Source organism: Nothobranchius furzeri, chromosome 17 (assembly GCF_043380555.1).
Source record: "Nothobranchius furzeri strain GRZ-AD chromosome 17, NfurGRZ-RIMD1, whole genome shotgun sequence".
NCBI lineage: Eukaryota > Metazoa > Chordata > Actinopteri > Cyprinodontiformes > Nothobranchiidae > Nothobranchius > Nothobranchius furzeri.
The window spans coordinates 46,391,302-46,404,683 of record NC_091757.1 but is presented as its reverse complement, the minus strand read 5'-3'; the positions used below and the strand labels follow the sequence as shown (position 1 = coordinate 46,404,683).

Here is a 13,382-nt window from a genome sequence, read left to right as displayed (position 1 = left end):
AGATGCCCTAATGGACTGAGAAATGTGACACTGACCATCCACTCTGAAGAGAGACACAATAAAAAGCTGCCTGTCTTTAATTGGTTTTAGTGTTTACATAGTTTTGGTTTTAAAAGTTGTCACATTTGGTATGGTGTTGTGAGGTCCGGGTTTAATCCTGGGAAGTGATGCATAAGAAAAAGAAGAAGATTTAGAAGTAAAGATAGAAACAAACAACACTCCCTGTTGCGGGATGTTGTAAAATGATCTGAAGGTTTAAGAGTTGGTCGGTGTTTTGTTTGTATTTCCTGCTTTAAGCATGTCAGAAGACAGAAGATGATGATTAAGTCAGGTTTCTGACCTCATGCAGCTCACAAAGAAATTCAGTTAATATAACTGTTATTGAGACACTGCTCTTATTGAGCTGTAATACAATAATTTTTTGGTCTTTGGAGTCTCGTTTTCTCTACAGTCAGGATCTATCTGAAAAGTAATCACCCCTTAATCTAAAAGCTAACAACTTCTGCTCGTGCTTGCGATAAATGGTAGTAAGTCTCTGACATCACTGTGGAGGAATCTTCTCTCACTCTTCTTTACATGTTTGTTTTAATTGCTGCTCTATTCAGCCATGTTGGTGGGATTTCCAACATAAACAAGGTCAGATGTTCTCCATCAAGATTTTCTGTTGCCTAGACAAATTTAGGATTCCATCATTTGCATCAATCTGTCTGAGTCCTGAAGCAGCAAAGCAACCCCAAACTATCACACTTCCACCACCATGTTTGACTGTTGGCATGATGTTTTTCTGAAATACAGAGTTAGTTTTACTCCATTTTTGACATGACACATATCGTCCAAAAGTTCCACATTCACACAGAGTATTTAACAAAAGTGTAGGCCATCATTAAGACAGGCTTTTGTGGTGAGGTGCGGTTTTGGAGATCTCCCAAGGAAGCCGTTTTTGCTCCCCCAGTCTCTTTCTCATTGTTAAATCATGACCTCTGACATCAACCTGAGCCATGTGAGGACTAGAGCACTTTAGATTTGATTCTTTGCTGTTGTTTTTTTTAACGAGGCATGATGTGTTGCTTTTGAAATCTTTTAGTGCACTTTGTGTTGTTAAACAGGTTCCATTTAAGACCAAGCTCACTGAGAAACCCTATTTTACTTGTTTTTGAAATATGATCGGTCACTCTGAGTTTAGCATGCAGGCCAAATGTGAAAATAGTCTTCTACCACTTTTTGCCACTGATAGCGAATAGATGGGTAAACGCTCGGATTAGAAAAGCCTCTCAGATCTGCATCACTGAAAACGGGCATTCATGGGCTCACTCATCTTGGCTTGCAATGGCGGAAGGCTCTTGTTGATTTAGCATCCAGGAAACAGCAGAGCAGCACGTCTCGGCTAGTAGAAGCTAATCGTAGTAGCATTAGCAACTCCATAACTCTGTCAGGCCAATAACTTTATCAGGTTTGTGTTATTTGTGGAGATAAAACATCAATGGTGCAAAGCAAATTGAGTCAGTGGTAGAGTTGTGTTGCTATTAACCAATCAGAGGTGAGATATCCAAATGTCAGGAAATAAGACTCCAATCTTCTGTGCCCCACACCTCTGGCTAACTTTTAGTTTCTGGAATAGAAGCGCCAAAGCTTTTTTTCCACAGAGAACGACTCAAAAGGCATTCATTTGTGCAAGAGACCACTGCAAAAGTATTGAAAAAAACAAGTGAACTTGGTCTTTAAAGTGATTTTTTTTAAAATCTCTGCAGGTCTGGCTGTGGCTACTGAAACTGAACACAGATCTCCAAATAGTGTTAATGCTGATGGCAATTAAGTCAAGCTTCAGAAAAGGGAAAGTTTAAAGGGCTTAGTGTAATAACAAATCAAAAACAAAAGTAATATGCCAGTGGGTAAATACTTTAGCAAGCACTGAAATGTTGGTTTTTCTCTTCCTATCAGTATAAGATGCACTATTACTCATTCAGATGTGTTTTAATGACAGAGAATCACCTGCACAATGAAACTTAAATGTGTAGCATTAACAGATTACACACAAACACACTTACACTAAAGGAGTTCTTTTGAAAATAGCCTTTCTTTTCACTTTCCCCATGACACGAGGATTACCTCCAGTTCTTTGCGTGGATGGGGGGCTGTGTGTGTGTGTGTTACTTTACCAAAACAAAAAACAAACAACAGCAATATTAAACTTTTGCTACCACAATAGAGGAGGGGATAAAAACAGAGGGTCCTCAACTTCTTATTAATTATGCAAGATTAGTCTAATTATAATTCAGCAAATGAATGTGTGGCAGAAGGTGCGAGGCGACGGGGCTGGGAGATTTGCATGTTAAGTGGGCAGAGGGAAGCAGCTAATGCATGCTAATATATGCGTCAATGTCTCGCTTTAATTTCAGCATTTGCAGCTGTGTGCGTCCGGACGGGGGGGGGTGGGGGGTGCAGTGGAGAAAAGTTGACTCAATGGGTTTTTGGGAGGTGAAAAGGTGGGTGTGTCAGCATATTAAAGTGTGTGGATGCATCCGTGTGAATGTGTGTGAAGCATCTGGTGTCATATAAACAAGGAAGGATGAGAGGAAGTCAACAAACAAGGTCAAGCACCCTCAGAAGGAGAGCCTGAGATGGATGTGGACAGACTCAGGATTAGGATTGTGGCTTTTGGAACCTCAAACATTACTTCAGTGAAAATTTGTCGTGTCAGCCAGTCAAACGTTTGACGACTGCTGGTGGGGAAGCTGGTGTTAGCAAACCGCAGCTGAGCCACAAACAAAACTCTGCTTACTGTGTGCTGTTATGATTGACACTCAGCTACGAGGCCTCTCCTGACTCATGACGTAAGAACCGTTTTTCAGAATGCGAAGTCTAAAAAGAAGCCTTAAAAACACAGGACACTTTGGATTATGGTCCACTATCAGGCCGTGAAATAAACTTCAAACATCAAGGTGTTAAAGTCAGACATCAACAAGGAAAGAAATAAAACATAAAGTGTTGCAGAGATACAGATGAGCTCCTAAACCAAAGTCTACTGCATCTCTGAGGTTGAAGGTCCAAGTTCTCACCAATAAATAGCAACCATCCTCTGCCAACAACAATATTGCTTGTCCTCTGATCGCATAACTCAAACCAAATAATACTGGACGCACAGTTGGAACCGAAAAGTATGTAAAGCCGGGTGCTGTTCACAAGGGAGGAAGCTGGAATGAGGCGGGTGATGAAAGAAGTAAAAGCTGAGAGAATGAGGGAGAGATTAACATTCAATGGGGGATTCTGAGCTGAATTTTCTCTTCAAACAGCCGCTATCCATTAGGATGACTTATATTCACAAAGAGCAGAGTGTGGGTGGGATGGGACCAGCCCAGTGTAGCTCAACATTGTTGCCTCCTTCTGTGGCATTTTTTTCCTCACTGTTATTGTTTGTTTAGTTGGAACATTGACAATGATGGAAGATGTACTCCGAGTCTTTACTTAGATGCAGACTGAATATTGGAAGGTTAAAGGAAAACGCAGGTCAGACTTTTCACGTTATGATAACCAGCTCATATTTTATCTTCTTTATCTGCTCATTCACACCCAGGAACACCAAATAAATATAGCCATGAGGTCATTAGGGATCATAGTTGTATTCTTTAAAAATTTTTTAAAAATGTTTGAGTTGTTGCTTAAAAGTTATTAAGGCAGAAAGAAAAACATAAAAAATAAATACTCATAGATACATCCATAATTGTGCATTCATTGTCATCTTAAAAATTCCAGTAATAGTTAAAAGTACAATAGTGTTTTTTTCTGTGGTGGTGGTGAAGTAAAGAAGTATAAAATTAAAAGAATAAAAATTTTTTGGGAGTTCATTGAAAAAAAATCTGAGAATTAAAACATTTCCCAACAGGATGAATTTTAGTTATCAATAAAAATTCTAGTGTTTCTGAAAATTCACATGTTGCAGTACACATTCACTCTTTTGCAACTTTTTGTTAAAAGCCTAATTTAACACAACTGAAAAGAAACTGTAATGCAAACATGTTTAAGTGATAGGTCAATAAGGATTAAAAAGTCTTAATAATATATTTATATTGGCTATTTTTGATCAGTGCATATTCTCATCCTTCCATCTAAAAATCAAACTGCCCTGACCTGTTCTAATAAGCACAGGCCAGTTCCAACACAGCTGCATACTTTTATTTTGAAATCAGAAAAGGGTTTTACAATCATTTTAATTCTTGAAGCTCTTTCAGTGGTAAAATGATTCATGTTGAATTGGAAAAAAATTCAGCCTCATTGTCAAAGTTTTTACACAGCAAAAACTGATTTTCAAGGAAGTAAACAAGTCTTGTTTTTAGACAATTCATCTATTTTTAAAGTTCTTATCTTCAAAACAGCCCTGCAGGATAAATATTCTTAGATATGAAAACGTTTTCTTGTTTTGAGTAAATAATCAGCAAAAGTTCTTAAAACTAGCAAAAGAATCCAGTTTTAAAGTTTCAAGCCAAGGAAAAGTCTGAAAACAAACTTTTATTTACTTTCTTGACACTATATATATATATATATATATATATATATATATATATATATACACCGTAAATCCTCTAATACAGGTCCGGGCCTGTATTTGACTCAAGCTCAGCAAGCTCCAGGCCTTTATTGGAAGGAGGGCCAGAATTAGAGGCACGCCTCAATTTCTATTTGAGTAAAATGAACTAATGGTTCGCTGGAGTTTTTGACAATTAAAATTGCGCCCGCATTTTCAAAGTTAAACACATTTTTTTTTAACAACGGCAGTTTCTGCTTCAGCCATCTCCCCCCTCCCCCTGCGCAGCGGCCGCAAACTCACTGATGTGCCTGCAGCCTCTCGGAGTTCCTGCTGCTCTAAACATTAAAATAATTATTTCATTTTCTGTTCCTCACTTCTGATTACCTTCAATGGTGTCTGTTTGTTGCAACCACCAGGTACAAAAACAAACTTGTTTTTATTTGACTATTTTTCTGTCCTGCCTGTTTATTATCTTCCTGCATCTCCTCTCAGTCCTAAAGAAAAACTGCTACCTGGGTTCATATATATTCACCTTATGAGTTACCTTTGAACTGCAGTTCTAAAAGATCTACTGACCGCAAAAACAGCGGTGTGCTCGCTGCTTGGCGGCTGCATCAGTGATCGGTGCGTCAGAGGACAAGGTGATGCGCCCCGCTCCACAGCAGCGAAACGCATCAGGCCCAAATAAAAGACAGAAAACATTAAAAGAAATGAGCCGACATGAACGATCGTGCGTTAAATTAGTTTTTGAGGTGTCAAAAACTCCAGCGAACCATTAGTTCATTTTGCTCAAATAGAAATAGAGGCCTGCCTCTATTTCTGGCCCTCCTTCCAATAAAGGCCTGGAGCTTGATGAGCTTGAGTCAAATACAGGCCCGGGCCTGTATTAGAGGATTTACGGTGTATATATATATATATATATATATATATATATATATATATACATATATATATATATAGTGTCAAGAAAGAAAATAAAAGTTTGTTTTCAGACTTTTCCTTGGCTTGAAACTTTAAAACTGGATTCTTTTGTTGAATGAACAATAATGGTTGATGAATAATAATAATGTTTTGATTAATCTGTGCTTACATTAATAAGGTTGATTAGTCTGCTTAAATTACTGTGGTAATGAATATTATTATTACATTGAAAGATTTATTTGTGATGATCAGTAATGTTTGATATGACAAGGTAATCATCATCTACACTCAGACACAAGGTTCATTAGAGATAAATTAAAGTTAAGTTAAATGTCATGACACATAAATATTTTCTTACCCACAAATCAGAGCATCCTGTATCTGACAGAAGGCGTGATGTTCTGAGGATGGTTGTTACCACCCCTTAACATGGCACGTCCCAATCGGCCAAGTAAATCATAATATGAGAATATTAAAACAGAATCACTGGGGAGTGATTCATTCATTCATTCATTCATTCATTCATTCATTCATTCATTCATTCATTCATTCATTCATTCATTCATTCATTCGTCATTCCAGCATTCTGTGAGATTCAGCATCCTGTTAGTTCGGCTAACTCTGACTGGCCATCGGAGGGAAAATCTGCTCCCATCGCATCTCTTGGCAAGCTTTCGACAAGCCAAAAGCTGCCTACAGCTGACACAGCAAAACGGTTCCTTCAGCTATTCAGAAACAGCTGCTCTAGATGCAAACTAGTTCCAACCTGTGTGCCTGGCGACATCTCTGGACTGGAGCGTCGGTGCTGCGATTAATCTACTGAACCTCGGTGCCCAGAGGTCATCCGACCTCCCTGACCTCCGGATCCGCAAAGAGGGTCTCCAAAGAAAGGGTGAGGTAGACACACAAGATTGCGTCTGATGCCGTTTTGATAAGAACCAACTTCATAGTTTAATGCAAACCAAGTCCTTTTCACACCCAGAACTCAGCTGTTCTAGGTACAAGGTTCTGATAAACACACACCATTAAAATCACCATACGTCACATCCCATCCACTTAGATTCATCCATCACAGTTGGTTAACTTGTCTGGTTTTAATTTGTTTAGAAATTAAATTTCTTGCTTTTATAAACCTGACTCTGTCTGAATTGAGACGAAGTGTGTCTGATCCCTGGTAAAAGCAAAGAATCCTAGAATCTTCTAATTAAACATCCAAAGACGTAGCAGGTTGATATTCTATATTTATATAGAATATCACATCTTATTGGTCATAAGTAAAGGTAATATATTAAGCTTAAAGGAACAATATTTACCCCCTGCATAAGATGTTTAACTGTGTGACATTTAAAAGGTCATTAAGTTCTTCAACAAGTGTGAAAAGCACTTTAAAAGGGTCCTGATGCTGAGAACTCGAGAGCCTCATCAACAATAATAGCGTTTTTCAGAAGGACGACAAGAAATTAAATCAAAGCTCGTCCTCATCTCCGGGTTCACTTTATTATTACTGTGTTTCTAATGAAATCATGCAGGTGATGTTTTAGTGGCTCTTTCATCCTGTTCCTCACATGATTTTCAATTTTTTTTCTGGTACTTCTTCTCCTCTTTGCTGTATTTCTGTGAAGGAATGTGCTCTCGTTGTTGCCTTCTCCGTCTTCGCCTCTCAGCACGGGGACTTTGGGATTGCGGCAGAGCTGTGTTGCCATGGCAGCGGGCCGTGTTGCCGAACCGAGCACACCTGGGATTTGGAGTCTCTTCATAGTCTCCCTCTCTTTCCTATTTATCCCACCTTCCTCCCAGGTTTTCTGCGGTGCAGCACAGGCTATCAGCACCCCTCTCTCCTGCCGCTCCACACTCCGACACAAACTTGCATACTCAATGAGACAGCTAGAAAACAAAATTCCTGTCCACACGAGCACCTGCATGTGCCTCTTTCCCCGTGTTCGCCTTGCCACCGCCTCCTTTGATTTTCTCTGTGGTTGTCTCCACTTTGTTTCTGTCTCCAGTCCCATGTGGGGGGTTCAAATGTGGCATTGTGGGATACCACAGTCCCTCGAGTCTGCTGCATACATCACTGTCTCTGCTTTACTTTGAAACTCAGCAGCTCTTTTCACTGGACTGTGCTTCAGCATCGCTTTACTTGATTTAAAGTGTAATAACATTGACTTTAATGCTAAACTAAGCAGCTGGGATTGATGTCAGAGCTGTGATCAGTTATGCACACACACACATGTACAAAATAACATTTCCCTTTACTGCTTTTGTGTCACAAACAGTTACATAAAGGAGTCTTTAATGTGATTTTTTTCCTTCCCTTTTGCAGGTTTTTCTTGAAGTTTTTCCTGAAATGTAACCAGAATTGTCTGAAGACAGCGGGAAACCCGAGGGACATGAGGCGATTTCAGGTACATAAAAACTGAACAAAAATACATAAAACACGCCAAAGTAATAAAAACACCTTTTTCATAATCATTTATCACGCTAAAGTATACGATTTAACAGTTTTCTTTGCGTTTGTTTCATTGTTGCGTTAAACTTTCTCACGGCAACGCTCTGTTGGAAGCAGGAGACGTGGCTGGAGGAAGGAGTTAAAGGTGAAAGTTAGAAATCAATAAGGAGCCAGAGCGATGGAAAGACAAACGAAAAAGAGTTAGATATGTGGGAGACGCGGTCGTGGGGGTGCTGGGGAGCAGGAAATAGGTTGAGGTGTTTCAGGAAGTTGTCAAGAATTGAGTGATTGGCTCCAGATGGAGAAGGTCATGCTCCGTGACCCAGGAAGTGGTCACAAGGGACACTCCGAGCTCACTTCCTCTGCCGTCTTTCAGCACCAGCGGCCTCTATCTGGCATTCTCCTTTTGCCCAGCAAACCCTCTCTGTCCCTTCTCTGTCTCCCACCATGTTTGCTTTAACTCCTGTGGTGTGACACATGCTGAGGAGTTACGAGCGCAGGCTCTCAAAGACTCTCATCTCTGGGTTAAAAGGTGATCAGAGCTGGGCAGGAGTTTGCTGCTTGATCGATAATTTACAGTTATTTTCCTTTGGGTCCCCCTTCTTTTCCACCACCTATAGAACATATGTGTCTCTTCAGCTTTGCTCCCTCACCTGTAACACTTTTACCATGTGTTTGCCATCTTATTGAATACTTAAGTTGCAATTATTTAATTAAAAAAACATCCAAATACCTTAAATTGACTTCTTATCACTTTTAAAATCACTTTATTTGACAACAAAACTCCCGTTAATTACCTTAGTGTCATCCACCATAGGCAGATGTGAGTTCACACACACACACACACACACACACACACACACACACACACACACACACACACACACACACACACACACACACACACACACACACACACACACACACACACACACACACACACACACACATGCTGCAGTCAGAAAATCAAATTATGGTTGCTATATATCATCCGGTACTTTAACAGCCAGCTAAAATGGGAGATTTGGCCCATATGTTTGTTGTCATTGAGGGATTAGGAGGAGAGGACGATGAGCTCTCTGCACGCTGTATGAATCAGAAAGTTAGGCAAGAGTCAGAGTGGAGGCCATATGGAGACCTGATGGAGGAGCGGAGGGGTGAGTAAGCAGTGTCATCCCCAGAATGCAGACATTCTATGGAATCCCACAGATGTCACATTATCTGTTAAGAAAAATGACTATCACCTGAGCCCAGGAACAAATTGTTGCTCTGGGATTTTACTGTTGTAATGTGAGATTTGGACTCGCAGCCTGTGTGATCATGTGTCTTCGTCTTTCGTCTACTCGCTCAGGTGGTCTTGTCCAGCACGGTGAGCGTGGACGGACACGTCTTAGCCGTGTCAGACAACATGTTTGTCCACAACAACTCCAAACATGGACGCAGAGCTCGTAGACTGGAGCCAGGAGAGTCTGTGGAGAACACTATGGAATATGGTAAAACAGTTATGCTTTCACACAACCCCACACTTACATGTTTACACATTTAAATCAATATTCTGTACATCTCTCACATCATTTATGGAGCATAAGTGTCTTATTTTCTGCACCTTATATCGCTTTGAAGTCACTGGTCAATGAGCAGGTTTACTGAGAAACACTTTTTACCTGCTCCTTTTGAAAAATGATCGGTCAAATAGTCTTCTACACCAATTTCCTGCATTAGCCACAGATAGAAAATAGACGAGGAAATGCTTGGATTAGAAAAGCCAGTCAGATGAAGTCACACTGAAAATGATCATTCAATTCAATTCAATTCAATTCAATTCAATTCAAAAATACTTTATTAATCCCAGAGGGAAATTGATTATTATCATTCATGGACCCACCCATCTTGGTTCACGACAGGGAAGGCTGTTGTTGATTTAGCGTTCAGGAGATCGCAGACCGCATCTCGGCTAGTAGAAGCTAACCATTAGCATTAACAACTCCACCACACAACAGACCTCCCCAAATCGCCTTGAGTTATTTGTGAAGATAAAATATCAACGTTGTAGAGCAAATAGAGTCACTGGAAGAGTTGTGGCCATCTTCTGCTTCCTGAAACAGGAGCGCCAGATCTTTTTCCTCACAGAGAACAACTCAAAAGGGATTAATTAAATACTAGAGACCACTGCGACTTTTCCAAATCTAAATCATTTTCTTGAGCCAGTATGTGGCAAAATTACCGTTTACAGGGTTGATGAAATGCCACTCAGACCCCCACCACCCTCTGTTGCCAGAATACCGCACTTACAACTTCAGAGTGCAGACAGTCCGGTCCCTGTTGGACTTAAAGTGAGGGTCAAGGCCTGGGTGGAGATGTATTTCATCCACACTTCCTGTTAGGAAAACGCTTCTGAAAGAGGCGTCTTCTGGCGGACCGAGAGATCGGCACTGAGGCAGTGGTAGACCGCACCCCCCTCAACCCCCCCGCGTGGGCTGTCGGAGTTTCTCAATCTAAAAACTAGCTGTTAACGAGCGCGTGCACACAAGCACGCACTCACACAAGACTTACCCCTCAGGAGAAAAGCAGACTCAGATTCTGCAGCACTCTGGAGGATTTCCTGTTAAAGAGCAAGTCACCCCCAAATCAACTTTTTTTGCTGATAAACTACATAAATGCGTGTCTAATCGTGCTGCAGACACGTGTAGTCAATAGTTTTGTACTTTAGTGCATTTTAGTTAAAATTGTAATTTTCTGCCTAAAACTGGCAGTGTTGTGCCGTCATCAGGTAAAAACTCTGCACTGTATTTGAATTTAAATCTGCCACCGCTATTGGCTAAGAGGTATGCTGTGATGTAAACTGGTCCTTATGATGTCACAATGTCGTTGTGAGCCTGTGTGTGTGTGTGTATTTGTTTGCGGCTCCGCCCTCTCGGTCTGCAAGGCAGCAGCACTTGTTGCATTTTTCAAACATGAAGAGGGAGTGAAGTAAATTTCTTGTAGGGGGTGACTTGCTCTTTAACCACGATCATTAGATGAAAAAGGGGAGGAGGGCATTTTTTTCAAGGAGGCGAGCGGCTCAGAGCGCCAGCGTGTCATGTCGGCTGGTGAGTGGCTGAACCAGGTGGAGGTGCGGCTGCCTCACCCGGAGACCAGTGCAGTGGAGCCACGTAGTACTTTGCTGATAACGTCACGTTTTTCAGCTTAGCCATCAGCCACTGCTGGTTCTACATAAATGTGGAGCAGAGTTTTTAACCTGAAGATGGAGATATAATTATGGTTTGGGGCTGAAATATTAAATTCAAAGTAAGTTACACATGTGTACAGCACCGTTAGATTCTCATCTATACAGGTTATCACCAAACAAAGTAAATTTAGGCGTTACTTGCTCTTTAATAAAGTGGAGCTGATATTCTACTGCTGGAGTCTGCTGCATGTTTCCATGCATGTTTTAGATCATGAACACAGCTGATTTGTTTCATTCAGTGATGAACCACGTCTGTTGAACATAATGAAGGCTGAGGAGACATTTCAGCTGTTAGATGAAGATGTTAAAAGGAGGAATGCTCAGCAAGGAGATGGGCTTCATTTCTGGTTTTACAACAGGGAATTAATAATGGACTCTATGGGATGCTAAAAGCAAGCCAAAACTTCATCTTTTCCCTTTAATGCATTAATAAAATGTGTTTAAACTTCTCTAATTTTACAGATGAAGACATAAAATATCCTGTAAGTGAAAAACAGTTTACAGTTTTAGATCCAGAGTGACCATGGAGGCCTTCCTCCTCCACTCTGGTTCTTAGATGCTATTCAAAGATAAAACACAACAAGTTTGTTTGTTTTCCACGTTTTTTTCTTGGCATTTTACTCAAACGTGATAATGTAGAGCTGTTACTTGTTACCTTAAAGTTTCTGCACAGCTTTATTATGAACATAAGCAAACGTTTTGAATGCTTTCTTCAGTCTGTCCACATTTCTTTTTATATTGTATTTATTTTAGTATTAATTAGCTTCAGGTGTTTTCCCCCCAAACAACTTTTTATATAAATTTGATTTAGAAGTACAGTTTTCATTGTAATCTTCATAATTTGAATTAAATGAGTTCAAATGTATCTTTAACTTGAACTTATTTGATCTGATCTCTGACAAAACACTAGCAAAAGTGAAAAATCGACATTTCTCATCAGACTAATATAAAAAGCAATGTCTGCTCTCTCTTTTTTAGCTGTTAATGGTGATGTTTTGATTAAATTGGGCTTCGCTCCCCTTTATTAGCTACCCCATGCATCAAAGCCATCAGTCCCAGTGAAGGCTGGACCACCGGAGGGGCCATGGTCATAGTCATCGGGGAGAACTTCTTCGACGGGCTGCAGGTGGTGTTTGGAAGCATGTTAGTCTGGAGTGAGGTAAGAGTTGTCTACAAAACATCTCACTAATGATGGTACATATTGTGAAGTGAAATACACAGCATATGGCTTGTCTCATTATTTGGATGATTTATGGGCAGTCTAAACCGTTTAATCTTTCCATAGGATTGTGTTAGACTAAATATTTAAAAGGCTCATTTGTGACACAGTTTCTGTGCTTCATCCTCAGCTGATCACTCCACACGCTATCAGAGTACAGACGCCTCCTCGACACATCCCCGGGGTTGTGGAGGTCACGCTGTCTTACAAATCGAAGCAGTTCTGCAAGGGAGCGCCAGGACGCTTCATCTACACAGGTATTAAAACTGATCTGTGTGTTTCTGTCTAAATTGACCAGCAATCTGATGTATTTAAGATGAATTGTGGCTGGAGTTTGACATGCTAAATGCTTTTTTCTTTAGCTCTTAATGAGCCAACTATAGACTACGGTTTTCAGCGTCTCCAGAAGGTAATCCCCCGACATCCAGGTGACCCAGAGAAACTAGCCAAGGTGATAAATGAACTTCCTGTGTTCATTTTTCAAGGGACTGTGAATGCCATGTTCCAAAAATGTTAATAAATACATTTCTTTTTTGCAGGAGATTCTCCTGAAAAGAGCAGCAGATCTTGTAGAGGCTCTGTATGGAAATCCACACAGCAATCAGGTAATTTGGGAATAGTTTACCTCAAATATATATATAAAAACAGATGAAAAGTGTAGATTTTATTAAAAAATAACAAGTAAGAAAATTGTTAGACCTGTGTTCAGACTCCAATTGTGCAAGTTCTCCCACTTAAGGAAATGAGAGGCCTGTAATTTTCATCATAGGTAAATCTCAGCTATGAGAGACGATATGAAAAAAATTAATCCACAGAATCACATTGTCTGATTTTTAAAGAATTTATTAGCGAATTGTGGTGGAAAATAAATAGTTGGTCTCCTACAAACAAGTAATATTCCAGCTCTTACAGGCCCGTAACTTCTTCTTTAAGAGGTTGCTCTGTCCTCCACCTGTTACCTGTATTAATGGCATCTGTTAGAACCTGTTATTAGTATAAATGACACCTGTCCACAACCTCAAACAGTCACACTCCAAACTCCACT

At 40.2% G+C, this 13,382-nt stretch overlaps 1 protein-coding gene across 4 annotated transcripts in view; it reads left to right on the top strand.

Moving 5' to 3' along the window:
• The window catches only part of ebf2 (EBF transcription factor 2), a 35,281-nt gene that overhangs the window by 19,526 nt on the left and 2,373 nt on the right, over nucleotides 1-13,382 (top strand). For all 4 annotated transcript variants that reach the window (XM_015973054.3, XM_015973053.3, XM_015973052.3 and 1 more), the window contains exons 7-12: nucleotides 7,764-7,845; nucleotides 9,241-9,382; nucleotides 12,147-12,277; nucleotides 12,468-12,594; nucleotides 12,700-12,788; nucleotides 12,877-12,942. In XM_015973054.3, coding sequence (XP_015828540.1) covers nucleotides 7,764-7,845; nucleotides 9,241-9,382; nucleotides 12,147-12,277; nucleotides 12,468-12,594; nucleotides 12,700-12,788; nucleotides 12,877-12,942 — 637 coding nt within the window. The remainder of the gene's footprint in view (nucleotides 1-7,763; nucleotides 7,846-9,240; nucleotides 9,383-12,146; nucleotides 12,278-12,467; nucleotides 12,595-12,699; nucleotides 12,789-12,876; nucleotides 12,943-13,382) is intronic.